At 65.6% G+C, this 27,572-nt stretch overlaps 6 protein-coding genes across 16 annotated transcripts; 4 read left to right on the top strand and 2 right to left on the bottom strand.

Moving 5' to 3' along the window:
- Positions 1-1,517: 1,517 nt before the first annotated feature.
- MC1R (melanocortin 1 receptor) lies at positions 1,518-2,965 on the top strand. Its single transcript, XM_063410405.1, has one exon. The coding sequence runs from the start codon at positions 1,518-1,520 to the stop codon at positions 2,460-2,462; it is 945 nt and encodes a 314-aa protein (XP_063266475.1). The 3' UTR covers positions 2,463-2,965.
- Positions 2,966-3,226: 261 nt separating this feature from the next.
- Positions 3,227-6,698, top strand: TUBB3 (tubulin beta 3 class III). Its single transcript, XM_063410401.1, has 4 exons — positions 3,227-3,430; positions 4,132-4,240; positions 5,016-5,126; positions 5,440-6,698. Exons 1-4 carry the CDS (start codon positions 3,374-3,376, stop codon positions 6,513-6,515), a joined length of 1,353 nt encoding a protein of 450 aa, XP_063266471.1. The 5' UTR covers positions 3,227-3,373; the 3' UTR covers positions 6,516-6,698.
- A 778-nt stretch (positions 6,699-7,476) lies between these two features.
- On the top strand, positions 7,477-12,647 carry DEF8 (differentially expressed in FDCP 8 homolog). Of its 6 annotated transcripts, none has more exons than XM_063410399.1 (12): positions 7,589-7,701; positions 8,510-8,628; positions 8,751-8,833; positions 8,916-9,065; positions 9,283-9,424; positions 9,496-9,660; positions 10,150-10,277; positions 10,625-10,738; positions 11,306-11,386; positions 11,594-11,734; positions 11,832-11,941; positions 12,017-12,647. In XM_063410399.1, the coding sequence occupies exons 1-12, from the start codon at positions 7,685-7,687 to the stop codon at positions 12,117-12,119; spliced, it is 1,353 nt and encodes a 450-aa protein (XP_063266469.1). In that variant the 5' UTR covers positions 7,589-7,684; the 3' UTR covers positions 12,120-12,647. The 6 variants fall into 6 exon arrangements, with proteins under 6 accessions (XP_063266467.1, XP_063266468.1, XP_063266464.1 ...); XM_063410400.1 differs by having other exon boundaries at positions 7,590-7,701; positions 8,513-8,628; XM_063410397.1 differs by lacking the exon at positions 7,589-7,701 and adding an exon at positions 7,477-7,524 and having other exon boundaries at positions 8,513-8,628; positions 11,832-12,647.
- A 149-nt stretch (positions 12,648-12,796) lies between these two features.
- Positions 12,797-16,540, bottom strand: DBNDD1 (dysbindin domain containing 1). 4 transcript variants are annotated; one of them, XM_063410409.1, is made up of 5 exons: positions 16,396-16,540; positions 15,267-15,390; positions 14,167-14,313; positions 13,624-13,764; positions 12,797-13,536 (listed from the first exon to the last, which is right to left on the bottom strand). In XM_063410409.1, exons 2-5 carry the CDS (start codon positions 15,313-15,315, stop codon positions 13,367-13,369), a joined length of 507 nt encoding a protein of 168 aa, XP_063266479.1. In that variant the 5' UTR covers positions 15,316-15,390; positions 16,396-16,540; the 3' UTR covers positions 12,797-13,366. The 4 variants fall into 4 exon arrangements, with proteins under 4 accessions (XP_063266479.1, XP_063266477.1, XP_063266478.1 ...); XM_063410407.1 differs by having other exon boundaries at positions 14,167-14,331; XM_063410408.1 differs by having other exon boundaries at positions 15,267-15,394.
- A 455-nt stretch (positions 16,541-16,995) lies between these two features.
- GAS8 (growth arrest specific 8) lies at positions 16,996-23,727 on the top strand. Of its 2 annotated transcripts, none has more exons than XM_063410392.1 (11): positions 16,996-17,080; positions 17,512-17,604; positions 18,550-18,747; positions 18,892-19,098; positions 19,400-19,454; positions 19,876-20,081; positions 20,278-20,445; positions 20,729-20,815; positions 21,755-21,964; positions 23,028-23,093; positions 23,338-23,727. In XM_063410392.1, exons 1-11 carry the CDS (start codon positions 17,078-17,080, stop codon positions 23,485-23,487), a joined length of 1,443 nt encoding a protein of 480 aa, XP_063266462.1. In that variant the 5' UTR covers positions 16,996-17,077; the 3' UTR covers positions 23,488-23,727. The 2 variants fall into 2 exon arrangements, with proteins under 2 accessions (XP_063266462.1, XP_063266463.1); XM_063410393.1 differs by lacking the exon at positions 16,996-17,080 and adding an exon at positions 17,097-17,323.
- LOC134557419 (cadherin-1-like) lies at positions 23,726-27,037 on the bottom strand. 2 transcript variants are annotated; one of them, XM_063410402.1, is made up of 9 exons: positions 26,670-27,037; positions 26,444-26,563; positions 26,197-26,352; positions 25,979-26,123; positions 25,728-25,903; positions 25,570-25,659; positions 24,354-24,496; positions 24,000-24,135; positions 23,726-23,866 (listed from the first exon to the last, which is right to left on the bottom strand). In XM_063410402.1, exons 1-9 carry the CDS (start codon positions 26,706-26,708, stop codon positions 23,777-23,779), a joined length of 1,095 nt encoding a protein of 364 aa, XP_063266472.1. In that variant the 5' UTR covers positions 26,709-27,037; the 3' UTR covers positions 23,726-23,776. The 2 variants fall into 2 exon arrangements, with proteins under 2 accessions (XP_063266472.1, XP_063266473.1); XM_063410403.1 differs by lacking the exons at positions 25,570-25,659; positions 25,728-25,903; positions 25,979-26,123; ... (1 more) ...; positions 26,444-26,563; positions 26,670-27,037 and adding an exon at positions 25,088-25,553.
- Between the last annotated feature and the right edge of the window lie 535 nt (positions 27,038-27,572).

A 27,572-nucleotide genomic window follows, 5' to 3' on the forward strand; every position in this document is an offset into this window, starting at 1 on the left:
AGCTCCTTTGTGCTTCTTGTAGCCTGGAGCTTCTTTCCTTCCACAAAATACTCCGGACCCTCACTACACTGAACCTTCCAGAGGTCTCAGTCCCCTGTGCCACTAGAATTGCACATGGAGCAGCGTTTTCAGCCTTTTAATTATATTTGGAGAAGAAATATTTCCCCCCTCTTTGTCTATCCTTTATTCCCTCACCTTCTAGAGTCTGGATCTTGAGGTAAGCCACAGTCAAACCTTAACTCATCCTTATTCCCATAAAGCTTTTTTTGCCTTTTTTTGCTGAGTAATGGTAAATACATGGCATAAATCCCTGTTTCTGCTGTATTGCCTCCCTGGGGGATGTAGCTGGCATGGCTTGGCTGGGTTCAGTCTCAAGTCTCAAGTCAGCCTGCCCTGGCTCCTTTCCCCACTGGTAAATCCAAATCCCATGGGATCCCATCCCTGTAATCCGGCACTGGGGCAGCCTGGACCCCATGCCCAGTGTGTGCAGCTGAGCCGTTCCATCCGTGCCACAGGGAAGGGCTTCCCAGCGGAAGTGGAAAACCGTGGGATCGGCCTTTTGGTGGAGCTGTGAATGGCCCTTTGGCAGCTGCGCGGCTCCAGGCATCAACACGGACCTGAGGCACATGATGGTCAGATGGGTCCTGTCCTCACCCAGCGTGCCTGGGCTCCCTCCGGCGCTGCGCTCTGCAGGATCCCATTTAATCGTGCCTTTGACGATTCCTATCGCATCCCATGCCTGCCCCATTGTGCAACATCTGCCCTGGGGCCATGGGAATGGGACCCCTGCCAGTCCCAATGCGTGGGACAGCTTGGATCATGCTGTCCTACAGAGGATCCCCAAGGTGCAGAGATAGCTCAGGCTGTGTGGATGACCCCCACAGCAGATGGGACCCCCCCAAGACACAGGTCCCACGGGGCACATGGACCCCCATAGGACAGAGATGCCTGCAGGGCACAGGGGACCCCTCTAGATATTCAGGTCCCCAGGGTTCAGGGGTCACCCCCTGCAGTCATAGGACCTCAGGACACGTGGGCACCCTAAGGTGCATGGCCCCGGGGTCCATAGACCACCCCAGGGCATTTGAGACCCCTGGGCACATGGTGATCCCAAGCAATCGGGTTTCCCAGGGCCATCCTGGGAGTCTCTGAGCCCTGGCCTCGGCAGCAGCGCCCCTCACTGCTGGAGTGCCTCCCTCATGCAGGTGCCCACCCTCCTCGGAGGAGGAGCTGCGGGAGCCGGCTTTAAAGTGGGGCAGAGAAAGGGCCCTTTCTTCCTCAGCACCCTGGGCTGGCGGGCGCGGGACGCCGGGCAGCGCTGGCACAGAGAGCAGCCGCCACACCGGAGGGTCCCAGCGGGCACACGACACCCCCGGCCCACCCCACGCCTCCCGTCCCCAATTCCTCGGCATCCCCTCGGCCTCGCCGCCGGGCGCCGCGGGAGAACTGGCGGGGCACAACGGGGGCTCGGGGGCTGTGCGGGTGCCACGGGGGGCCCCGGCGCTGTGGAGGGGGCCATGTCGACGCTGGCCCCCCTGCGTCTGCTGCGCGAGCCCTCGAATGCCAGCGAGGGCAACCAGAGCAACGCCACGGTCGGGGCCAGTGGTGGCTGGTGCCAGGGGCTGGACATTCCCAACGAGCTGTTCCTGGCGCTGGGGCTGGTGAGCCTGGTGGAGAACCTGCTGGTGGTGGCCGCCATCCTGAAGAACAGGAACCTGCACTCGCCCACCTACTACTTCATCTGCTGCCTGGCGGTGTCTGACATGCTGGTGAGCATCAGCAACCTGGCCGAGATGCTCTTCATGCTGCTGCTGGAGCACGGCGTGCTGGTGATGCGCCCCAGCATTGTCCGCCACATGGACAGCGTCATTGACATGCTCATCTGCAGCTCCGTCGTGTCTTCCCTCTCCTTCCTGGGGGTCATTGCTGTTGACCGCTACATCACCATCTTCTATGCCCTGCGCTACCACAGCATCATGACGCTGCAGCGGGCCGTGGTCACCATGGCCAGCGTCTGGCTGGTCAGCACTGTCTCCAGCACCGTCTTGATCACCTACTACCGCAGCAACACCATCCTCCTCTGCCTCATCGGCTTCTTCCTCTTCATGCTGGTCCTCATGCTGGTGCTCTACATCCACATGTTCGCCCTGGCCCGCCACCACCTCCACAGCATCTCCAGCCAGCAGAAGCCACCCACTGCCCACCGTGGTGGCAGCCTGAAGGGTGCCGTCACCCTCACCATCCTCCTGGGGGTCTTCTTTATCTGCTGGGGGCCCTTCTTCTTTCACCTCATCCTCATCGTCACCTGTCCCACCAACCCCTTCTGCACCTGCTTCTGCAGCTACTTCAACCTCTTCCTCATCCTCATCATCTGTAACTCGGTGATTGACCCCCTCATCTACGCCTTCCGGAGCCAGGAGCTCCGGCGGACGCTGCGGGAGGTGGTGACGTGCTCCTGGTAGGCAGGGGGACACCGTACAGGGCACGGCCACTCCCGCCCCGAAATGGACAGATGGACGGACGGACAGACGGACAGGACGAGCCGCGGGGTGCCCAGTCCGGGCGAGGGACTCACGGTTCCCAATAAAGGCTCTTTGCAGTGACGCTGTGGCTGGCATCGGGCAGCCCCGGGGGGAGAGGTCCCTCCCGGTCCCACCGGTCGGTCAAGGGTCACCTGCTCCCGGCAGGAACCGGGAAGGACCGGCTGGGCTGCGGGAGGCTGGACCCACGGTGGGGCGGCCCCGGCCGCCCCCGGACAAAGGGCCCATCACCATCGCCTTTGTTCTCGGGCCGCGCCCGCCGCCGCCCACCTCGTCACTGACACCGGCACAGTCCCCGGTCCCGCGGGGGCGACCGACGACCGAGACCCCCAGAGTGGCCCTCCCGTACCCTGTCCCTACCCCTCCCCGTTCCGGGACGCGGTTGGGAGGGGTGTCCCGTGTGTGTCCTCCCGCCCCGCCAGGCCGCCGCCGCCCCGGGATTCTCCCACCGACGCCGGGCGGTCCCAGGGTCCCCGCACGGGTCCCGGGGTGTCCCCGCTCCCCGTGGGTGCCGGGGGCGTCCCCCCGGCCGTGGCCCCGCGGGTGCCGGTGTCCCCGCTCCGCCGCGGCGGGGCGTGGCAGGGGCGGGGCCGGGCGGGGCGTGGCGGGCGGTGCCGCTGCCGCAGGGCTGTTGCGGCGCTGCGGCGGCGGCCGCTGATTGGCTGCGGGCGGCGGTGACGTCAGCGGCCGGCCCGGTGCGGCGGCGGGAGCCTATAAAGGATGCGGCGGCGGCCGCGCCGCCCCCCGCGCTCCCGGTGCCGCTCCGCTCCGGTGCCGCTCCGCTCCCGGCCCCAACCCGCTCCCGTCCCGCTCCGCTCCGGCCCGGCCGCACCATGAGGGAGATCGTCCACATCCAGGCGGGGCAATGCGGCAACCAGATCGGCGCCAAGGTAACGGCGGCGCCGCCCCGCCCCGCCCGCAGCGGCGGAGCCGGGCGGCGGACAAAGACAGAGCCGCTCCCCCCTCCCCTGCGCTCCCCTCCCCCGCTGCCGCCGCACCGGGAGGACAAAGCGCCCCGCCCCCCTCGCGCCCCCCGCCCCCGCCTTTGTCCGTCAGCACCGCGGACAGCGCCCGCGCCGCGCCCCGCCCGCCGCTCCGGGGGTCCCGGTGCCCCCCGCCCTGCTGAGCCCTGCCCGGGGTTCGGGTGTGCCCTCCGCCCGGTTCGGGATTTGGGGTGGTTTGGGCGTCCCCCTGCCCCCGCTCCGCTGAGCCCTTTCCCGGGGTTTGAGGAGTCCTGATACCCCCATCCCTGCTCTGGATTTTGGGCGTTTTGGGGGTCCCCCTGCCCCCGAGCCGCTAAGCCTTGTCTCAGGGTTTGAGGAGTTTTGATACCCCCGTCCCTGCTCGGAATTTTGGGTGTTTGGGGGATCGCGGCGCCCGCAGCCCCGCTGAGACCCGCCCAGCGGTTTGGGGAGTCCCGGTGCCCCCCGCCCCTCCCTGCCCGGGGATTTCAGTGTTTGGGGTATCCCAGAGCCTCTTGCCCCACCCAGCCCTGCCGAGGGATGGGAGGATCCTGGTGCCCCGTGCCTCGCCCGGGGGCCGGGGGCTGTTCCAGTGCCTCCCGCCTTGCTGAGCTCCTCGTCCTCCCCAGTTCTGGGAGGTGATCAGCGACGAACACGGCATCGACCCCAGCGGCAACTACGTGGGGGACTCAGACCTGCAGCTTGAGCGCATCAGTGTCTACTACAATGAGGCCTCTTGTAAGCGACCCCCCCTCGGAACCTCCCCCGGCGTGGTAGCCTGGCACCCCCACCCTGGGCTGGGGGGTGGGGCCCCAGTCTGACCCCCAGTGCAGGAGGAGCTGGGTCTGCTGGGGTGGGGAGGGGGGAGCAGATAGACACACCCACCCCACGGAAGTGTGGGGTGGGCAGGCACATGCACCCGCCCCGTGGGGCCATTTAGTTTGGGGCAGGGGGAAATCATGTACAGCCAGTTCCATGGGACCCTGCCATTTGGGAGGGGTCAAACATAACTCCTGCACCCCAGCCCTGTTGGACCCCAGGAGGGCAGACAGCTGTACCCACCCCCTCAGATCCTGTAGTTTGGGGGGAAAGGGGGCACTTGTGTCTCCAAGTTCATGGGACCCTGCAGTTTGGGTGGGGGCATGACACAGGCAGCCATCCCATGGGACACTGTGGTGTCGGGGGGAGAACACAAAGTCCCTGTGGTTTGGGGTGACAGGAACACCTGCACTCACCCTGTAGGATCCTGTGGTATGGGAGGGACAAAACACAGACATCCACCCAGCCCTTGGGGCCCAGAGTGGGAATGGGGGCAGACCTGTGCACCCACCCCGTGTGACTCCCACTGTTTGGGGGACAAGAGACACGCACCCATGCCATGAGCCCCTGGGATTTGGGGGGGATATGACCTGTGCACCCAGCCCCATAGAACCCTGAAGGGTGCTGGGAAACACCTCTGGGGTGGGGTGGGGGGGCGGCTGCAGGTCCCCTCCCATCATGGGGTCTCTCTCAGCTCACAAGTACGTGCCTCGCGCCATCCTGGTGGACCTGGAGCCGGGGACGATGGACAGCGTGCGCTCGGGTGCCTTCGGCCACCTCTTCCGCCCTGACAACTTCATCTTTGGTAGGTCCCGGGTGGGGAGAAGTGCACTGTCCCCCGATGTTCCCTCCAGCCCCTGCATCCTCAGACCAGCCCGGCCAGTCACCGTCCCCGGGGCACTTGGCGGGCTCACCCCTCCCGCGCCACGGGGCCCGGCACTGCCGGCACACCGCCAAACCTCTGCGGTTCCTGCTTCCCACCCCGCCCCGGCGTCAGATCTCACTGGTGCTGCCCGCGGCAGCGGCTGGTCCCAGCCCTGATCCTCTCCCTTGTCCCCTCAGGCTGTGGGCGTGGGGGGCCGGCGGCCATCGAAGCCTCTTTTTATTTTTTTTCCCAGGGCAGAGCGGTGCCGGGAACAACTGGGCAAAGGGGCACTACACAGAGGGGGCCGAGCTGGTGGACTCGGTGCTGGATGTGGTGCGGAAGGAGTGTGAGAACTGCGACTGCCTGCAGGGCTTCCAGCTGACCCACTCGCTGGGCGGGGGCACCGGCTCGGGCATGGGCACCCTGCTCATCAGCAAGGTGCGGGAGGAGTACCCCGACCGCATCATGAACACCTTCAGCGTGGTGCCGTCCCCCAAGGTGTCGGACACGGTGGTGGAGCCCTACAACGCCACGCTCTCCATCCACCAGCTGGTGGAGAACACGGACGAGACGTACTGCATCGACAACGAGGCGCTGTATGACATCTGCTTCCGCACCCTCAAACTGGCCACCCCCACCTACGGCGACCTCAACCACCTGGTGTCGGCCACCATGAGCGGCGTCACCACCTCCCTGCGCTTCCCTGGCCAGCTCAATGCTGACCTCCGCAAGCTGGCCGTCAATATGGTGCCCTTCCCGCGGCTGCACTTCTTCATGCCGGGCTTTGCCCCGCTGACGGCGCGCGGCAGCCAGCAGTACCGCGCCCTCACCGTGCCCGAGCTCACCCAGCAGATGTTTGATGCCAAGAACATGATGGCCGCCTGTGACCCCCGCCACGGCCGCTACCTCACCGTGGCCACTGTCTTCCGTGGCCGCATGTCCATGAAGGAGGTGGATGAACAGATGTTGGCCATCCAGAGCAAGAACAGCTCCTACTTTGTGGAGTGGATCCCCAACAATGTCAAGGTGGCCGTGTGTGACATCCCACCACGGGGGCTGAAGATGTCCTCCACCTTCATCGGGAACAGCACAGCCATCCAGGAGCTCTTCAAGCGCATCTCGGAGCAGTTCACAGCCATGTTCCGCCGCAAAGCCTTCCTGCACTGGTACACGGGCGAGGGGATGGACGAGATGGAGTTCACCGAGGCCGAGAGCAACATGAATGACCTGGTGTCCGAGTACCAGCAGTACCAGGACGCCACGGCCGAGGAGGAGGGTGAGATGTACGAGGACGACGAGGAGGAGTCGGAGGCGCAGGGCGCCAAGTGACGCCCGCCGCCGCCCCCCGGCACTGCCCGCAGCCCCCCCGGCTTCGCGCTGCTGCACCCCCAGGTGCTCCCCCTGCCGTCCCCTCAGTGTCTCCTGGTCCCATCCCCCTCTGAGCCGGCTCGGCCCCTCGCCCCCCTTCCTACCTCCCCCCTTTTCGTTTTTTACTGGTTTGTGTCTTATTATTTTTTTTGAATACTTAATAAATTTATTGCTGTCCAGGTACTACTTGTCTGTGGCTGCTGGGTAGGGGGGACAGGGGACACCCACATGGTCCAGCCCCTCTAGCCATGCCCAGGCAGGGGAAGCGTCTGGGAAGCCCCCACGCACTGCCCTTCTGCTCCTCAGATCCAGCTGCCCCCGGCAGGCTGTGCCTTTGTCCCCACTGTCACCCTTCTCCATGCTGGGAGGGTGTGGCAGGCACCTCCCTGGGCCAGGACACAGCTGGCCCTTTGTTCCCCCAACTGAGGTGGTAGCACAGACCCCAGGGACTCCGGGGTGTTTCCCCAGGGCTCGTGTGTGCTCAGTCGTGGAGGACCCAGGACACTCCTGGATCTGAGCCCCCCAGCTTTGGAGGCCATTGGCCGGTAGGACTGTGGGCTATAGGAACAACGGGCTATAGGGATGGGGACAATGGGGCTAGGGGCTGTGGGGATGGGGACACTGGGGATGGAGGCTGTAGGGGTGGGGTCTGTAGGGGTGGAGACAGTGGGGATGGAGGCTGCGGGTTGTGGCGATGGGGGCAGTAGGGGTGGGGACAGTGCGGGTGGCAGCTGTGGGGCCGGGGCCTGCAGGGGTGGGGACAGTGCGGGTGGCAGCTGTGGGGCCGGGGGCTGTAGGGTGGGGACAGTGCGGATGTCGCGGCGCGGCCCCGCCCGGGCGCAGTGCGGTCTGCCGGCCGACAGGGGGCGGCAGCACGCAGGGCCTGAGGGGCGGGGCCTGGCAGGGGCGTGGCCTGGCGGGGGCGTGGCCTGGCGGGGGCGGGGCCTGGCGGGCGCGGCGGCGCGCGGCGGTGAGCGGGGCGGGGGCGCTGCCCCCTGGCGGGCGCGCGGGAGGGGCCGCGCCGGGCGCGGGGGCTGCGGGGACAGCGCGGGGACAGCGCGGGGACAGCGCGGGGACAGCGGGGGACAGCGGGGGACAGCGGGGGACAGCGCGGCCCTCGGGGCACCGGGATGGGCGGACGGTGCCGGTACGTGGTAACCGTGGGCCGGAGCGGGCGGTGGCGGCGGGGCAGGGCGGGGGCACGGGCGTGGGAGGAGGAGAGACGCGTCTGTCTGCGGGGACAGATACGGGAACAGGGACGGGAACGGAGACGGGGTATGGTGCCAGGACCGGGGTATCGGGAACGGTGCTGGGGTGTTGGTGCTTGTGACAGAATGCCGGTGACGGTGTGTCGGTGTTTGTGTCAGTGCCGGTGTTTCGGTGGCAGTGCCGGTGTGTCGGTGTTTGTGTCAGTGTCGGTGTTTGTGTCAGTGCCGGTGTGTCGGTGTTTGTGCCCGTGTGTCGGTGTTTGTGCCAGTGCTGGGGTTTCTGTGGGTGTACCGGGGTGTCAGTGACAGTGAGGAGGTGTTGGTGTAGGGGTGCCGGTGACAGGGTTTCGATGTTGATGTTGGGATGTCGTGCCGGTGCCGGTACCCCCGGTGGGTGTACTGGGGTGTCGCTGCTGGTGAGGAAGTGTCAGTGCTGAGGTGGCACTGTGCCAGGTGCCAGGGTGTTGGTGTCGGGGTGTCACTGCTGGTAACAAGGTGTTGGTGACTGTGTTGCTGGTGCTGTCATCGCTGGCGCTGGGACATCAGTGCCAGTGCTGGAGTGTCGGTGCTATGACAGGGTGCTGGTGACAGTGTCGGTGCTGCTGAGGTGCTATTGGTGCCTGTGATGGGGTGATTGTGCTGGTGATACAGTGTGAGTGCCCGTGGTGGGCTGCTGGTGCTGGTGCCGGTGCCAGTGCTAGTGCTGATGCCAGTGCTGGGGTAGCTGAGGCAGTGTCCACTCCCCAGCAGGACGGTGGCAATGGCATCAGATGAGCGGCTTGCCCGCTTCCGCCAGGCCCACCTGAACCCCTTCAACAAGACCCCCGAGCAGCCGGAGCGCCCCGACGGAGAATCCCCTGCCCCAGGTGGGTGCTGATTCCCCCCCGATCCCTGTCCCACACTGGGGTGGGCAGCCAGGCCCAGCCCTTCCATGGTACCCCCTGTTCTGGGGGTGGGTTCAGCCCCCCCATGAGACCCCACTTTGCAGCCCAGCAGCCGGATCCCACCCCCGGGGACCCCGAGGGCGCCCTGGACCTGGGGCTGGCCGAGGACCACTTCTCCCGCCCCGTGGTGAGTGGGGTGGGTGTTGTGGGGATGGGAGGGGGATCTGGGGGGCTCAGCTCACCCTCCTCCTCCTCTGGTGGTGTGGCAGGGGCTGATCCTGGCGTCGGACGTGCCGCAGCTGCGCCGGGCCATTGAGGAGTGCAAGCGGGTGATCCTGGCACTGCCCGAGCACTCGGAGCGGCAGAAGGACGCTGTGGTCCGGCTCATCCACCTCCGCCTCAAGCTGCAGGAGCTGAAGGTGGGGCTGAGGCTGGAGCTGGGGCCAGAGACTCTCTGTGGCTGGGGCTCCCATCCCTGGCAGTGTCCAAGGTCAGGTTGGACAGGCCTTGGAGCAACCTGGCATAGTGGAAGTTGTCCCTGCCCATGGCAGGACATGGAATGGGATGAGGTCTAAGGTTCAAGCCAAGCCATTCTGTGATTCTTTAGTTCTCTGACCGCCCTCTTTCCCCCTGCAGGACCCTGGTGAGGATGAGCCCAACATCCGGGTGGTCCTGGAGCATCGTTTCTACAAGGAGAAGAGCAAGAGCGTCAAGCAGATGTGTGACAAGTGCAGCACCATCATCTGGGGGCTCATCCAGACCTGGTACACCTGCACAGGTGGGTCTGGCACACCCCCCCATGTCCCTGTTTCCCCCATCCCCACACTGACACCCACCTGTGCCCCCCAGGCTGCTACTACCGGTGCCACAGCAAGTGCCTGCCGCTGGTGAGCCGGCCGTGCGTGCGGGCCCAGGTGAGCCATCAGGCCGAGTACCAGCTCAGCATCTGCCCTGAGAGCGGACTGGACAGCCAGGACTATCGCTGTGCCGAGTGCCGGGCCCCCATCTCCCTCCGTGAGCCCCTGCTGCTGCCGGGGGGCTGGGGCCAGCTCTGGGGCTGGGGGAGCTGGGGGCTCTGGGGCTCTGTGGGGCTGGAGGAAACGGGGGTTGGAGAGGCTGAGGGTAGCTGGTAGTTGGGGGCTCTGTGGGGCTGAGATGAGCTGGGAGCTCTGTGGGTCTAGGGACTTCATGCAGCTCTGTGGGACTGAGGGGTTATGTGGCTGAGGGGGGCTGAGGGGAGGTGGGAGCTTGTGGGGCTCTGTGAGGCTGGGGGGCACTGCCTGGAGCTGAGGGGCTGTGGGCTGGGAGGTGTGTGGAGCTGGTAGGAGCTGAAGGTTTGGGCTCTGGGCGCTGGGAGTTACAGGGATCTGGGGAAGGTGACACTGGGGCCCTGCCATGTCCCCAGGGGTTGCTGGGTGTCCTGGGGGCACACACAGGGTGTGGGGTGAGCAGAGAGCAGGGCGGTGCCAGTGCCAGCCCCATGCCAGCCCTGTGCCACCACAGGGGGGGTGCCCAGCGAGGCCCGGCAGTGCGACTACACCGGCCTCTACTACTGCTCCAGCTGCCACTGGAACGACCTGGCCGTGGTGCCCGCCCGTGCCATCCACAACTGGGACTTCGAGCCCCGCAAGGTGCCCTGGCATGGGGTGGGGGCCTGGGTAGAGGCCACCTGGGGGTCATGTCCTTGGTCATGGGGGTCCCTGGGGGGCATGTCCCTTGATAGAGGTCACATGGGGATCCCATCCCTGATCTTGCATGTACCTGGGGACCATGGCCTTGTGCAGATGTCACTCAGGGGACCACATCCCTGGTCATGGGGGCCCTGTCCCATGTTATGGGGGTCATTGGACGGAGATCACTTGAGGGGAAGCCATGTCCCCTGGGCTGTGTCCCCAGGGCCGTGTCCCTGTGATGGGTCCCTGGCAGGGGTGGTGGCAGCAGGGCTGGCACTGACGGTGGCCCTGGCGGTGTTGGGCAGGTGTCACGGTGCAGCATGAGGTACCTGGCACTGATGGTGTCTCGGCCGGTGCTGAAGCTGAAGGAAATCAACCCACTGCTCTTCAACTACGTGGAGGAGCTGGTGGAGATCCGGGTGAGTGCTGGATCTAGGGAGGACACCCCATAAGGGCAGGGGACACCACAGAGGACCTGTGGGGTATGCAGGAGGCTGGGGGACCCCAGTGGCACCCACTGAGTCCCACAGAGAGGTGGGGGATTTGGGGCAGAGGGTGCCCAGACTGTACAGGGCTGAGCTTGACCCAATCGGGTCTTTTTCTTGTTATGCTCCTGTCTTCATCCCATTAACAACCCTGTCCCCATCCCCATCCTCATCCTCCCCCTGCCATTGCCCTTTTCCCTATGGTCCTATTCCTGTCCCCATCTCTGTCCCCATTCCTGTCCATATTCCCATTCCATCCCTGTCCTCATTCCTACTCCCATTCCTGTCCCCATTCCTGTCTGTATTTCCATCCCATCTCTGTCCCCATTCCCATCCCATCCCATTCGTGTCCCCTTCCCCATCCTCATCCTGTCCCATTCTCACACTGTCTCATCCTTGTCCCTGTCCCCATCCTGCCCCTGCCTGTTTTCCTGTCCTTGTCTCATCCCTGCCCCTCCACCCATTCCTGTCCCCATTCCCACCCCACCCTGTGCCCTGCAGAAGCTGCGCCAGGACATCCTGCTGATGAAGCCCTACTTCATCACCTGCAAGGAGGCGATGGAGGCGCGGCTGCTGCTGCAGGTCAGGCCGGGGCTGGGGCCAGGCGTGGCGGTGATGGTCACACGGTGGTGGCAGTCACAGTGGTGGTGGTCACACAGCGGTGGCTGTCACACAGCAGTGGCAGTCACAGTGGTGGTGGTCACACAGCAGTGGCGGTCACACGGTGGTGGCAGTCACAGTGGTGGTGGTCACACAGCAGGGTGGTCACAGTGCCCCGCTTGCCCACAGCTGCAGGACCGGCAGCACTTTGTGGAGAACGATGAGATGTACTCGCTGCAGGACCTGATCGACATCGAGGCCGGGCGCCTCGGCTGCTCCCTCACCGAGATCCACACGCTCTTTGCCAAGCACATCAAGCTGGACTGTGAGGTGAGCCCGTGTTGTGGGGCAGAGCAGTGGGGAGACCCCCGTGGGGCCGCTGCAGGGCTGGCGGGTCACCATTGTCACCTCCTGCCTGCTCCCCCAGCGCTGCCAGGCCAAGGGCTTCGTCTGTGAGCTGTGCCGGGAGGGCGACGTGCTCTTCCCCTTCGACAGCCACACCTCGGTCTGCGCCGACTGCTCTGCCGTCTTCCACAGGTACCGACTCGCTGGGGCGGGATATGGGGACAGGGGGGTGGCAGGGGGTGACCCAACACTGTCCCCCCCCTCTAGGGACTGCTACTACGACAACTCCACCACCTGCCCCCGGTGCGCCCGGCTGAGCCTGCGGAAGCAATCCTTGTTCCAGGACTCTGGCACGGAGTCAGAGCCCTGAGGGGGGTTTGGCCCCATTGTGGAGTCTCAGGCCCGAGACTGCCCCCCACCCACCACAGAGCCCTGGGATGGGCACAATCAACCCAGTGGTGGTTTGGGGACTGGGGTGGCCCTGGCTCTGGGATCCTCTGCTCATGGAAATGGCAGCACTGCCAGGAGGGAATCACTGCTGGACCCCAGCCATTCCCGGGAGCATGGAGAGCCTCACCGCAGGGGCCAGGATCGGGTTAACTGGGATCCGGTTAAGGCTCCACAGCGGCTCCTGCCGCCCCTGCCTGGAACCGGGCTGCGGGCAGGGATGGGGTGCAGGGCTGGCGGCGCTGCAGGTGCTGTCAGGTGCTGACCGAGTCCCTCCCACACACTACACTGAGCTCTGGTCCCTCCCCAGCCCACGGCACCACCGTTACCGGGGCCGAGCCCCGGGGGGATGTTGCGGGATCTTCCCCGGGCTGGACCGGGTGCGGTGTGGAGCCGCTGCCTCCCCTTCTCCCCGGTGATTCCTGTAGCATTAACGAGCCTCTTTGCGCAACCCAGCACTCGTGTCCCTGCTTCGGGCGGCGGCGGGGGGCACGGGCAGGATGTGCGAATGGCCGGGGGTGACAGCCCGGGAGCTTCCGCCGAGGCTGGGGCTGCCGGGGGCGAGCACCGGGACCGACCCGGCTCCGGGCCGGTCCGCGGGCCAGCGCCGCCCGCGGGGTAGAATTGCGGGGCGCGACGTTATCGGGATATTCCGCAGTCACCGCCGGTCTCCCGCCCATCGAGAGTGGCTGCGGCCACGCTGCCCCGGTACCGGCCGGGCACCCCCGTTCCCGCTGCTCCCGAGGCGTTCCGTGCCCCCAGCTCCTCCCGCTCCCCTACGCGGCGGCGCAGACGGGCAGAGGCCGGCGGTGGGTCGGTCGGTCGGTTTTACCGGATCACAGCACTGCTACATGAGAACCGGGCGGGCACCGGCACCGGCCGCGCTCCGTCGGGCCGCACTGAGCCGTGCGACCCGTCCCGCCCTGCCCCACCCGCCGCTCCCGGCAACCAAGGCCGTGCCGCTCCCGGGGGCCGGCGGGGCCGGCCCGGTTTCCCCCCGGGGCCGCGGGCCACCGGCTGAGGGCAGCCCCGGTACGTTCCCGCCGCGGGGCTGGGGCCGCCTCTGCCCTTCGGGCGGGCTAACGGGAGTCCTGCGCCCGGGGATGGGCTCCATCAGTACCGACGGGACCAGCACCGGCCTATCCCGGTGTCCCCCGGCGGGTTTTGTCCCTACGGCTCCCGCGGGCGCTCGGCGGGCAGGAAGGCGTCCGGGGGTCCCGGGGGTCCCGGCGGCAGCTCAGGGTCGCTCAGGTGCTTCTTGTCCCGGCCCTGCTCCCGCGCGCGGGTCCAGGAGGGCGAGCGCAGGTACCCGGCCCGCGGCACCGGCGGCGGCTGCAGCCCTGCGGGACGCACGGCCGGGTGGGCGGTCAGCGACGCACCGGGACGGGCGGACACACCGGAACCGGCGGCCCCGGAGCCCCGCTCACCGCCGGGCGTCTCTCCGGCCACGTTCTCCTCGTCGGAGTCGGCGAAGACCTCGGCCAGCTCCTGGTCCGACATATCCGTCAGCTCCGTCAGGTCCAGCAGGTCGAAGTGCACCTCCAGCGAGGACACGCTGCTCAGGGGCTCTGCGGGCACCGCGGGCAGGCTGGGCACCCACCGTGTCCCCCGCGGGGGAGGTGGAGGTCTGGTGCTTGGGGCCCAGGGAGCTGGGGGTATGAGGGGCTTGGGGGGGGGGCATGACTGGCTAAGGGCTAGCAGGGGACCCAAGGGGTGTCAGGGGACCCCAGGGACAGGGAGGACACCCCAGGGGATGACAAAAGACGGGACAGGCAGGAGACCCCAAGGGCTGGCAGAGGACTCTCCGGGACAGGCAGGAAACCCCGGAGCAGACCCGGGGTGCTGGGGACAGCAGGGGATGCTATGGGCAGGCAGGGATCCTAGGGACAAAGCAGGGGACTCAGGCACAGGCAGGGATCCCAGGAGCTGGCAGGGACAGCTGAGGGACCCCAGCTGAGGGCCTCACTCACGTCGGCGCTCGGTGACCTGCAGCAGGCCGGCGCTGGGGATGGGGATGCCACCCTGCTCCTCCGCGGGGACTCGGGGGGTCTCCTGGGCCGGCCCATGGGTGGGGGTCCCTGCAGGGCGCTCTGGGACCAGCGGCTCCTTGCCAAGCTCTGCCACATCAGCACCTTCTGTGTCAGTGAGGACAGCTCCCCTCGGGGCCCCCCAGCACTCACGGGGTGCCCAGCTAAGGGGCCGGGGACAGCAGGAACCCCGGGGAGGAGCGGGGGGACGGGCAGAGCTGCCCGAGCCCCTCGTGTCGGAAGCTGGCAGCCGCCACCCCCCGCCCCCCTCCCCGCGCAGCCCCTTTGTGTCGGCGAGACAAAGCACAGCCTGTGCCGGGGCCGGACAAGGGCGGATTGTGCTGGGACTGTCCCCGGGAAGAGCCGGAGGGATGAGGCGGCCGTGGCACATGGCCCTGGTCATGGCACAGGTCATGGCACACGGTGGTGGTACAGCCACTGGTTGTGGCATACGGGGGGGGGCACAGCCTTGTCTCGGGGCTGAGCGGGCACTGAGGGTGGCAGGAGGCCCTGTGTGCCCAGGGCAGCACGGGGGGACACAGCACCCTGTCCCCCCGAGGTCGGTGCCGGTGCCCATGTGCCACCACCAAACTGTGCCACCCCTGAGTTACCGGGTGACACGGCACAGGGGTGGGCATCGCCTCCCTCCCACCAGGATGGTGACAGCGGGGCAGGGACAGAGACCTCCAACCCAAAGGGGAAAGGGACACTACGGGGTCCTCCTGCTGCTGGCCAGCCGCAGGACATCGGCAGGACACCAGTGGGACACCAGCCCTCTGCCCCGACAGTGGCTCTGCCACATCCTGACCCCGCAGGGGGGATCAGGCACCCCGCGCTGACAGTACGTTCCCTCGGGCAGGGAAATGGGGTCCTCATCCCGCTCCAGAGCAGAGAAGATCCCCCTGGGGCGGACGCGGGGGCTGCCTGCTCTTCCCCGCTCCCGCCACCTCGCCCCGCGCAGTGCCCAGCCCCGGTGGGTGACACTGTGCAGTGTCACCGTAAGGGGCACGGCCCCCCCCTGCCCGCACCACGCCCCCACCCACCAGGGCGCTGGTCCCGGCTGCAGAATTCCCCTCTGGCCTCCGCCTGCATGGTCCCTCCGTGCCAGCGGCCGTGTCACCGGCAGTGTCACCAGCCACACCGCCCGCTCCGGCCTGGGCTCACCGGCTGCCTGGCGGGAGCGGGGCCGGATCAGGGATCTCTCCCGCACGACGTGTGCTGACTCACGGCAACCGCAGAGCCGGGCAGCCGCCGGTACCGGCACCCCACGGCACCGGTCACCCCCCGGCACCCGCAACACGCCCCCGTGGCACTGTCCTCTCAAGGGCCCGGTGTCCCGCCGTCCCCCCGGTGCCACGGCCGGGGCTGCCCCATGCTGCCGGCTACGGCACAGTCCTGTGCGGGCCACACAGCAGGAGGGGAGTGCGGGAGGGACGGGCGTGCAGGGGAGCCCTGGCACCGCCTCTGTCGCCAGGTGCAGCCCCCCAGAATATCGGGCCCCCGTCAGCTGTGCCAGCACAGCCACCTCCCTGTCCCCAAGCCCCTCCGCACACCGGCACCGGCACAGCCGTGCGGGATGTCTGCAAGGTACCCCACTGCTCCCCACGTCCCCTGGGCACCCCAGTGTTCCTCCATGTCCTGTGAGCACCCCGCTGCTCCTCTACACCCCCGGGCACCCCACTGCTCCCCCACATTCTCTGGGCACCCCATTGCAATCCCAAATTCCCAGTGCACTCCCCTGCTCCGTCTGACCCCCTGGCCACCCCCCTGCCTCCCATTGTCACCCCACTGCACCCCCACCTCCTGCGGGCATCCCACTTGTCCCCCAAGTCCCCAGGGCACTCCAGTGCTCCCTCAGACCCATAAACACCCCCGTGCTCCCCCACATTCTCCGGGTACCCCACTGCTCTCTCCCTCCATCCCCGACTCTCCCCGCACAGACCCCCCCATGTCCTGTCCCCGCCCCCCTAACACCCCCCTCGCCCTGCAGCCGGGCACCCCCAGCACGGCCCCGCGCCCCCCTTTGCACCCCAGTGCACCCCCCCATGCGCCCCTTCCCGCTGCTCCCCCGCCCTACATCTCCTTGTCCGCCCCGCGGGGCCCGGCCCGGTTCCACGGGGATGGGCGTGCCGGTGCCGGTCCGTGCCTCCCCGCTCTGCCCCCCGCCCTCACCTGCGGCGGCGACCGCTGCCGGAGCCGCCATGGGCCGGCGTCGGGGCTGATGCCGGTGCCGGTGTCGGTGCCGGTCCGGTGCTGGGCGGGCCCGGTGCCAGCCCGCAGCCCGCACGGTCCTGCCCGCCGCGGCGGGGGCGGGGACACCGGGGGCGGGGACACCGGGATGGGCGGAGCCGAGGGGCGGGAGACACCGGGGCGACAAGAGAGGGCGCGGAGGGGACCGGGAAGAGCCGGGGGGCACACGGGGACCGGGGGGCTGCGGGAGCTGAGCCGGGGGACCCCAGCCGTGGGGACAGCGGAGGGCGCGGGGATTGTGAGGAGGCTGTGTCAGGCACAGCGGGACTCCCCGGGTTTGTCTCCCTCAGTCCTCCCGCACTTCCCCGCCCCTCCGGTTACCCCCGAACTGCTCGGTTCCCCCGGTCCCCCCGTTCCCTCGCACTGCCCCCGCAGCTTCCTCCCCGCCCGGTCCCCCCGCTGTCGCCCCGCTTCTCCCCGGGGTCCCCTCCCGGGCCCTCCCCGCCCGCTGCCGGTGTCGCTGGCCCCGCCCCCGTTGCCAGGGCGGAGCGTGGCGTTGCTAGGAGGCGTGTCTTCCCTCAGCGCCGCTCTCGCGAGATTTCTCTGTCCTCTCGCGAGATCTGCCGTCCGTTGCCCGGAGACGCTGGTGCCGCCGGCCGCCGCCATGGTGAGAGCGGAACCGGGCCCGGGCCGGGATCGGGATCGGGAGGAGAACCGGGGCCAAGGGGAGAATTGGGGCGGCTGCTGAAGGGTGTCCTGCAGCCGGCGTGGGCGGGCAGGGGAGGGCGGTGGAGCCCCTCGCCGCGATGTCCTCGAGCCCCGTCCTGTCCCGATCCGCTCCCGGGGAGGGTACGGAGCCCCTCGGCGCCGATCCCAGCACGGCGGTGATGCTTCTCAGGCGTTATTTTGGGTACTGGTGTTTTGTGCATAGGGGTTCACCACGGAGCTGAGCCTCTCCAGGCTGCTCCCGGCTCAGCCGGCCCCGTGTCGCCGTTGTCGGTCCCTGCCGTGAGAGCGGGGATGCTCCGGGGCTGGCACGGGCCCTGAGCAGCAGTTTCCTCCTCTGCTCACCTGCTGTGCTTGGCTTCGTGTCCTCAGGCACCCAAAAAGAAAGCAGGGCCTAAAGGGAAACGGGGCAAAGGCTCGGCGGCGGTGGATGCCTTGGACCCGGAGGACATGAGCAAGGAGCAGGTGAGGTCCCCCTGGGGAGGAGGGCTAAGAACAGCGCTGGGACCCCTGCGTGGCCCCAGCGCCGGGGACAACAGGTGCCGAGGGTGACAGGGACGAGCAGCCGGGGTTTGTGTCACTGATGCCTGGCTGGGGCTGGGGGATTCTCGCTGTTGCAGGAAGGAGCAGCCTCCTCATCCCTCCCTCTGCTCTCCAGCCCTGTGCTCTGGGCACTGCTGAGGCCACACCTGGAATCTCGGGGCCCCTCAGGGCAAGAAAGACCCTGAGGGGCTGGAGCACGCCCAGAGAACGAAAATGAGGCTGGGGAAGGGTCCAGAGCATAAGGAGTGGCTGAGGGAGCTGAGGGGGCTCAGCCTGGAGGAAAGGAGGCTCAGGGAACCTTCTGTCTCTGCTCAACTCCCTGACAGGAGGGGACAGTCAAGGAGGGGTCAGGCTCTGCTCCTAGGGCACACAGACAGGACAAGAAGAAGTGACCTCAAGCTGTGCCAGGGAAGGTTCAAGCTCGATATTGGGAAAATTTCTGCCTGGAAAGGGTTGTCCAGCCCTGGCCCAGGCTGCCTAGGGCAGCAGTGTAGTCCCCATCCCTGGAGGGATTTAAGAGTCATGTGATTGTGGCACTTGGGGACATGGGTAAGGGATGGCATTGGCATTGCTGGAGGAACAGTTAAACTTGATCTTAGAGGCTTTTCCAACCCAAACAGTTCCATGAACCACAAGTACCTAAGCACCTGAGAATGCTGTTACTGGACACTGCGAGCCAGAAGCCCATCACAGGCTGTGGGCAGTCAGATGAGGTTTTGTGACTCCTTTTCCAGAAGCTGCTGGGTTCAGCCAGGGACCTCCACAGCTCCACACCAGTGACAGCCACCACGTCCTGCTGGGTTTGGGACACGGCGTCTCCAAAGGCCTCCCTTGCCCCTCACCTGTCTGTTTCTCTTGACTCCGCAGGTGCTGGAGCACATGAAGCGTCTCCGGGAGGAGCTGGACCGGGAGCGGCAGGAGCGGAACGCTTTCCAGCTGGAGTGTAACAGGATTCAGAGCTTCTGGGAAATCACCCGCCGTGAGCTGGAGGAGAGGAAAGCGGAGCTGCGTGACCGGGACCGGGAGATGGAGGAGGCGGAGGAGCGGCACCAGCTGGAGATCAAGGTGGGCTGAAGGGCTCCAGGCGAGCCTCAGGCAGCTCTCAGGAGCAGAGGAGCTGGGCAGGATGCAATCCAGGAATGGCTCACAGCACCCCAGTTGTGGGTGTCTCCTGCAGAGCCCCTCACCTGCTCTCTGGCCTGTCCTCAGGTGTACAAGCAGAAGGTGAAGCACCTGTTGCACGAGCAGCAGGAGAACCTGACAGAGCTGAAGGCTGAAGGAGTCCTGTCCCTGAGTCGGGCCCAGAAGGATCACTGGGACCAGGAGCAGGAGCTGTGGAAAGAGAAGCGCTCCTTGAACATAAGGCTGAAGGAGCAGGAGGTGGCCAATGAGGCAGCCATTACAAACCTCTGCCTGGTATGTCCCTGGCTGAGCTGGAGCCACCTGTGAGGTGCTCACCCCCAGGGTGGGAGCAGGATCTTGCCTCCCTGACTCTCTCTGTGGGGTGGGATCTGTGGTGCAGGAATGGGGAGAAGGAATTCCTGGGTGACCCCTCTCCCACAGTGGGGAGCTGCAAGAGCAGCTAGGGAGCCTGCAAGTCACTGTTTGCATCAACATAGGATCAGAATCCTTTCCCAAAGAGCAGGAGGGGAATCCCTGGGGATGGGCTGGCTTGGGATTTGGTTGTTCCTTCCAACACAGAGCTTCTTCCTCACAGAAACATGAGGAGGAGATGGCCCGGCTACGCAGCGACTTCGAGTTGCAGACCAAAGGTCAGGGCACCAGGCAGATCCCACAGGAGCATGCCAGGGAGAGCTGCTTCTGGTTCCCAAGCAGCACTTGGAGTATATGAGGGCAGTTTCTCCCCACTTCTGGCCATTTTTCCCTTCCCAGTTCTGGCCATTTTTTCTCCCAGTTCTGGTCCGCTTCCCACCCCAGTTCTGGTTGATCTCCCCCACCCGAGGTTCTGGCCAGTTTTCCTCACAAATTCCAGCTGGTTTTCCTCCCTGAATCTGTCTGGTTTGCTGTCCAGTTCTGGCTGTTTTTCCCTCCCAATTCCAGCTGGTCCCAACCCACACAGTTTTGGCAAGTGTTCCCTCAGTCATGGCTGTTTATTCTCCCTTGCCTTGTCTGGTCACTTTTCCTCCCCAGTTTCAGCCACTTTTTCCCCAGCTCTGACAATTTTCCCCCCAGAGATGGAGGCCAAGTACACCAGGAAGATGCAGGCACTGCGGGATGAGATGGACCTGCGGAGGAAGACAGAGATCCATGAGCTGGAGGAGAGGAAGAACACCCAGATCAGCGAGCTGATGAGGAACCATGAGGGGGCTTTTGGTTCCATCAAGAACTACTACAACGATATCACTGCCAAAAACCTGACACTGATCAACCTCCTGAAGGTATTGCCCATCCCTGTGTCAGCCCTACACCCAGGGACTGCTCCTGCCGAGGTGTCAGCTGGATCTGGCAGTTCCCCGGTGTCAGTGTGGGTGCTGCTGGTGGCCTGCCATGAGTGGGGAAGGTGTCCTGGGGGTGTGGGGGACTCTGAGGGACTGGGCAGCTCCCAGGAGCCAGCACTTGTGTTCCCAAGAACAGGAGCAGGTGGAAGATCTAAGGAAGAAGGAGGCTGTCTTGGAAAAGGAGAAGGCAGCTGTGCTGCTCCAGAACAAGGAGCTGACAGAGCCGCTGCAGGAAGCCCGGGAGTTGGTGGCTGAGCTGCAAAAGAAGTTGGTTCACTATGACAGGGACAAGGAGGCCCTGATGGTGAGTGGCCAGCCCTGTCCTTTCATTGGCTTGTTCCTGGAGGGAAAAGATTGACCTTGGTGTGCTGTGATTGCTGGGCAAAGCAAGTCCTGTTCTGCTTATTTGTGGGATCTCAGATGGGGATCCAACAAGAGACTGGAAGCGAGACCAACCCCATTGCAGGGGGTTGGTGTGGGTGCTGCCTGGTTTTCTCTCTGCTGCTCACTCTCCTCCCTTCCCAGAACACATCTCTGACATTTCCCAGACAATCCTGTGCTCTTTAACCCTCCCTTCCTGTTCACAGAACTCCAAAGCCCATCTGAAAATCACCCAGAAGGAGCTGAAGGACCTTCAGTGGGAACACGAGGTACTGGAGCAGCGGTTCAGTAAGGTGAGACCTGCAGGCAGGGCTGGGCATCCCATTCCCTCTCCAAACCTTCTGCAAAGCTCTGCAGAGGATAGGGCGTGGGGCTTAGCAGGGCCCGTGCTCAGCCCAGGGCTTTCCAAAGCTAATCCAGAGGCGGGTGATAACCAGCAAAGCTGCTCCCAGCTCCAGCCTCTCCCACGGTCAGCAGACAGGCCTGGCCTTGTCCTTTGCTAAGCAATCATGCATGCTCCAGCAGGGCCCCTGGGCAGAGCCGGGATAGGGGGGATTTCCACCGGCCCCTCCTTCTGCCAGTGTTCAGGGTCGCTCCCTCTCGTTGTTGTGGGGTGCTCGGGAAGAGCCCTGCAGAGTGAGTGCTCCCCCCCACTAACCCAGATAAATCTTTTGAGGCAGGAGAGAGCTCATTTGCAATTCGTAGAAATCCCCAGGATTATGAACATTGATCCGAGGCCTCATTAACAATCCATCATTAAGACAGCGCCAGATTCGGAGCGTTCAGAAATAGGCTTTGGAGGAGAGACTGTGTCCTAATTAGGACACTTATTAACTAGCTGTGAGCCAGGGACTGCTGCCAGCTGTGGGGATGAGAGGAGAGACCCCCATGTGCCGGGGGCCCTTGCTGGGGTCTGAATCAGTGCTGCAGGGAGCCCACTGGAGCATTCCATGCCTGGAGGGGAGGAGGAGGAGGAGGGAGAAGCGCAGGTGCTGCGCCATGGAGGGAGGGAGAGAGGGAGGGAAGAAGGGAGGGGGGGAAGCTGTGCCGCAGCACCTGCCTTCCCTGTGGGCTGCAGGTGCCGTGGGGAACGGCTGGGCTGAGCTGCTGGACCAGTTTTGTGCCCTGTTTGTGCTCCACACAATTACGCAGACCCCAGCCAGCCTTGTGCAGGTCCCCGTGTCCCCCGGGGTCCCGAGGGTGCTGTGACACGGTGCTGTGTCCCGGAGCAGGTCCAGGCAGAGCGAGACGAGCTCTATCAGAAGTTCACCAAAGCCATTAACGAGGTGCAGCAAAAAACGGGGTTCAAGAACCTGCTCCTGGAGCGGAAGCTGCAGGCACTCCTCAACCTCCTGGAGCAGAAGGAGGTGGAGCTCAACAAGGTCGTCGCAGCCTCCGACCTCGACCCCAGCGCTCTCTCCTTGGTCTCGCACAAGCTGGAGGTACTGGGGCCCAGCAAGGGCTGGATTTGGGGGGCAGAGCCCACTGTGGGGTGCCTGCTGCCCCTGGAACGCACCAGTCCCCATCCTGCATGGCTGTAGGTGGCACATCACTTGTTCCTGGCACTCCCACGTGTGGTGCCACAGGGCACTCGGCTCTGCCTCGAGAGTGGAGCATGTGGGTGTCACAGTTTGGCACTGCTCTGTCCCTCAGGTGGGGCCTGTTTTGAGGAGCATGGCCGCAGGCTCCATGGCACTGCCAGCATCCCGTGCTGCCACACAGCTGGCTGCCCGCACGTCCAGTGGCACCCAGGGGCTCTGTGCAGGGAGGGTTGTGCCTGGTGAGCCTTCGCCTGGCCATGGGGACAGTGCAGACGGGATCCTGGGGCTCTGCGGTGTCTGCCGTGCTAAAAATACCTCTGCAGAGAGCCTGGAGACCCACATTCCTGCAGCCTGCTGCAGCTGGAGCCAGGGAGCAGCGCTTGCTGCGGGTTGGGTACAACACAGGGAACGAGGGCTCCACCACCTGGTGCCCTCCTGCTTGTCCCCACCCAGGTCCCTGCTGCAGGGGGAGGCAGGGAAGCTCTGGGATGCTCTGGGATTCTTACCAGGCCTATGGGACAGGCCTGGTTGCGTCACCTCCCAGCAGGTGGAAGGAAAACACATTCCTGGGATGGCATCACTGGCGTCGGGCTCTCCTGCAGCTGCTGGGGTCCCTGAATTCCTCCTCTCAGCTGCCTCAGGGAGCCTGGCTCCCTGTAATTCCCGTGGTGCCGCCGCAGCAGGGTGGTGCTGCTGGAGCAGGTGCTGCCAGCTCTCCCCGCACAGCGGGGCAGACCGGGATGCCTGTGGTGTTCATCTGGGAGCTCCCTGGCCCTGCCCGGGGCTGGCTGTCCCTGGCAGTGCCACTCAGAGGGGGCAGGGTGGTGGCCACCTGCCAGGCCGTGCTGCCTGCTGCTCCGCTGGCACTGCAGCTCCTCCGTGTGCTCTGCCACGCCACACCCGCCCCCAGCACGGCCATCGTGTCCCCAGGGCTGGGCAGCCTCATCCCAATCTCCCTTTGCAGGACGTGCTCAATTCCAAGAATGCCACCATCAAGGACCTGCAGCTCCAGCTGGCCCGAGTGTGCAAGGTAAGGGTGGGGAGGAATCCTGGAGAGGTTTAAGAGCTGTGTGGATGTGGCACTTGGGGACATGGGTTAGTGCTGGCCTTGGCACTGCTGGGGGAACAGTTGGACTCAATGATCTTAGAGGTGTTTCCAACCCAGACGATTCTGTCATTCCATGACTTTGGCTTGGGGGTTGGAAATGAGACTGGGGGCTGCAGGGAGCTGCTCTCTGCTGACAGAGGAGCTGAAAGGGACCCTTTCCTCACAGGCACACAACGACATGCTGCAGACCTTCGAGGCAAAGATGACAGCCTTTGGCATCCCTGTGGACAACCTGGGTTTCCAGCCACTGTCTTTCCCCTTCCCGGGGCAGGAACTGGGGCAGGGCCCTGCTGGACTCGTTGCAGTGCCCACTTGATGCTGGCACCACTGAGGGTCCCACTGGCACACTGGTAGTCAGGGTGTGCCCTTTTCCTGCTCCGTGTCTGTAAACAGACCCCAGTGAGCATCTTTAGGAGCCTCTCCTCCCAAGGGGGACCACAGCTGGAGGGCTCCAGGCACCCCACCTACCCCACCAGGCTGCTCCTGCGTCTCCCTCTGTGCCCCCAAAAGTGGAAGGCGATTTTTAGAGACAAATGGTGCTGTTTGGAGTTTTTAATGGCATTGGTGGCGTCATTGCTGCGTCCCCAGAGGAAGGCTGTGCCCCTCTAACTGCCCCGGTACGTTGTGTAGGAGTAGGGGCTGATCAGCAGCGGGACGTGGAGCTTCTGTGCTGGGTCAGTGATGATGAAGACAACCTGAGGGAGGGTGAGGAGACAGCAGTGGGAATCTCCCTCCCGTAGTGAGGCCCTGGGGAGTGCAGCCCCTGGAGCCTGGCCCTGGCCCCCAGACTTTCTGTGTCACCCGTCCCAGTCTCCCCACACTCCATACCTCCACGAAGGGGTAGAAGCTGGTGTGCCCCAGTCCCTGCCAGTACTCAGCTGTCTCAAAGTGCAGCTTGTATGTGCCAGCCTTGGCCTGTCCCGGTGCCAGGAGGGGCTGGCAGCGCCCATCCGCATCTGTGTGCCTGAAACCAGACCAAGCCAGTCCTGCTGCACCCCGAAATGCAGCCCTGCCCAGCCCCCAGAACCCGCCCTGGCCGGACCCCCAAGCAGCAGCCCTGCCAGCAGCAGACAAACCCCGGGTGAAGGCTGGGCAGCCGGTTGTGCCAGGAGCCTTTGGCCAAGCTCACAGAGCACTGGCAGCACTGTCCCTGCCCCATTCTGGTGCCTCCAGCTCTCCTACCTCTGCGCCAGCTCTGTCCACTGCGGCCCCGGCTCCTGCAGCTGGGCCAGGCGGATGCCAAGGCCGGCTGCCGGCAGCCCCGTGGCCGTGTTCAGCACGTGGGTGGTCAGGGTGCCGTTTCCCACCTCAGACATGCCGTCAGCCTGTGGCAGAGGGGGGGAGCAGGGCTGGGACCCGTCCTGGCAGCACCATCTGCCTTCTCCTTGACTGTGCTGCAGCCAAGCCCCTGCACCTCGCTCTTCCCCAGAGCTGGGAGATGGAAATTCACGTCCTTCCCATGCCGCGGTGCTCAGCCCCAGGCACCGCAGCCACCGTGCGTGGGTGCCGGCTGGTTCCCACCAGGATTTAGGGCTCTGTGCTTACGGCAGCACCACTCTCCCTGCTCACCTGCCTGTCCTGGTGGGCTTCAGCACAGCACAGCAGCCAGCCTGAACCCAACGAGGGAGCAGCCCCGTCCCAGCAGCCCCGTCCCTGCCCACGGCGTGACGTGCGGGCGGACATTGACCCTGCCCAGCTCTCTGGAGCTGTCTGGCATCAAGGTCAGCACTGCTGGGGCAGCCAGGCCCCTTCTCCTCCTGGAGCTCCCAGGCTGGGGTGGGAACACGGTTCGGGGCTGCGTCCCAGCAGCCGGCAGGACCAGGCAGCCTCCCTGGAGCCGGACCAGCTCCCACTGCCAGCCTGACACCAGCACCGGCTGATGTGGGGGTGCCACAGAGGCACCCTGCTGAGCTTACCTGGCTGTCCTCTGTCCCACTCGGCCAGGCACCCGCAGCCGGTGACCCCGTGCAAAACGCCATCCCCAGCCCTGGCTTCCCTTCCTGGCGCCACGGCCTCTCCCCGCGGAGCTGGCGTGGCTGGATGCCGCTATCCTGGCACGGGGCTCCCGCAGAACCGGGTGCTCCTCCCCGGCTGGGCCGAGCCGGCACGAGCAGCTTCCCACTGGGAGCTGCACCCAGGAGCCCCGCTAGCACCCACACTCCGGCAGCACCAAGGCCCGAGGCTGGTGGCCCAGAGCCCGGTGGGAATTTGGGGCACTGGGCCGGGAGGAGCCACAGCACAGCTGCTATCCCAGTCTCGCCTCCCACCATGGAAAGCACCTGGAGCGCATTGGTGCTGCGGCAGCCGGGCACGTGGGGCTGTCAGGAGCCAGCACCGGCTTCACCACAGCCTCACCCTGCCCTTCTGCACTGCCGGGGGGGGGGGCCCCACGTCTCACCTGCACTGTGATGCGGGCGGTGGCGGTGGCTCGCAGCCCATACCCCTCCAAGTCGGCAGCCTGAATCTCCAGTGTGTATTCAGGGACCTCCTGTGGCAAGAGGCTGTGTCACCCAAAAGTGGGGGATGAGCTCAGTGGGGGCTGAGTCCGGGGCTCACCTCTGCCACCAGCCCCAGCATGGCCACGGAGATCAGCCCAGAGCTGCTGTCGATGGTGAACATCCCAGGCCGGGGCTTCTCTGGCACCTGGCTCAGGATGGAATAGCTCACAATGCCATTGTTGGAGTTCACGGCGTCGTCTGCGTCGGTGGCCAGCACCCGCAGCACCGATGTGCCTGGAGCAAGTGGTTATTGGTGACCTGTCACACATCCCTCCAGTGCTGCCTGCCAGGTGGTGGCAGTGGTCCCACCTGGCTTAGCTCCCTCCAGCACAGAACCGTGGAAAACTGCCTGGGTGAAGACGGGTGGGTTGTCATTCTGGTCAGTGACGGTGATGATGAGCTCCATGGGGTCTTCCACGGGCTGCCCATTGGCCGACACGGCGTGGGAGTAAAGCTGCAAGGCCACAGTCAGTGTGTGTGCAGTCCCCAGGACTGTCCCTGTCCCGCCACAGGCCCCCCTCACTCACCACATATTTGTCCTTCTCCTCCCGGTCCAGGGGTATTGTCACCTTCAGCCACCCTGTCTCCCGTTCGATGACGAAGACACCCACGGGGATGATGTCTGCTCCCTGCCCCGTGATGCTGTAGAAAACCTTGGTCTCCTTGTCCTTGCTGGATTTGATCTGGCAGCCAGGCAGGAAGAGGGAGGTGAGAGGTGTCCCAGTCCTCCAGGGATCCCCCTGGACCCTGCCCGGTCTCCACGGGCTCACATACCTGTACCAGGTTCTTGGGGAAGGGTCCCTTGTCATTCTCAGGGCAGTTGATGGGGGGGATGATCCAGTCCCTCTTCTGCCGCCGGAGGCCATGTCCGTGCTCGGGGAAGGTCAGCACATCCTGTGGGATGGAGAGCAGGGCTGCAGGGCCATGGAGGGACACGGCTCTGCCCCCAGCCTCCGGGGGGTGGCCGTGCAACGCCCCCATCCCCACTGCGATGTCCGACCAGCAGGAGGAGGAGCAGGGTGAAGGTGCAGGGTGCCATGGCTGCAGCTGCACTGGCTGTTCCCCTCAAGTCCCAGCTGGGAACCTTCCCTGTTGCGTCAGTGACCTTGGAAAGCAGAACCGGCCTTCCAGAGCTGCCAGCCCCGGGGGGGCCTGGGGGCGCCCTACGAGGGGACCCAGAGCACGAGATGCTGCTCCAGGCGGGATGGGGGGGACAACAGAGTCCAGGAACCCCCTCGGGGCTGTCCTGGGGAACCCCCACTCAGTGGGGCTGGGGGGCACACACAGGCTCCCCCCGAGAGTTCCGGTGCACCCACAGGCGGCAAAGGGGGAGGAGGCGCCCGGGGCGGCCCGGAGGAACGGGGAGGGGGGGCTGTTCCTGCGGGGGCCATGGTGGGAGGTGCCAGCGTTCATGGGAACACCGGGAGGGACGAATGGCGGGCCCACGAAGGTGCCTGGAGATACCGGGATGCCCGGGCGTGTCCCGGGGCTGCGCTGAGAGGCTGGGAGGGAAGCGGCGGGGGCCGGGGGCACCGGGGGCGGCACTGAGACACCGGGGGTGCCCGGCGGGGAGTGGGCGGTGCCCGAGGATTGCCGGGCCCTACCGGGGAGTGCCAGGGGCTTCCAAGGCGACACCGATGGGTACAGACCGGGGAGGTGCCCGACGGGTAACGGGGGGTGACCGGGGGTAAGCGGGGGCTGTCGCGGGTTGCCGAGGGTTGCCAAGGCCTTCCAAGAAGTTACGAGGCGGTGCCCCAGGGTTCCCGGGAGTATTGCGGATTGACAGGAGGATTTCAGAGCGGTGCCGCGTGTGCTCAGAGCGCGTTGAAGGTTCCAGTACTGAGTGGTGCCCGAGGGGTACCGGGCTGTGCCTGGATCTTGATGAGGGGGTGCCTGGGAGGTA

Source organism: Prinia subflava, chromosome 13 (assembly GCF_021018805.1).
Source record: "Prinia subflava isolate CZ2003 ecotype Zambia chromosome 13, Cam_Psub_1.2, whole genome shotgun sequence".
Lineage (NCBI taxonomy): Eukaryota > Metazoa > Chordata > Aves > Passeriformes > Cisticolidae > Prinia > Prinia subflava.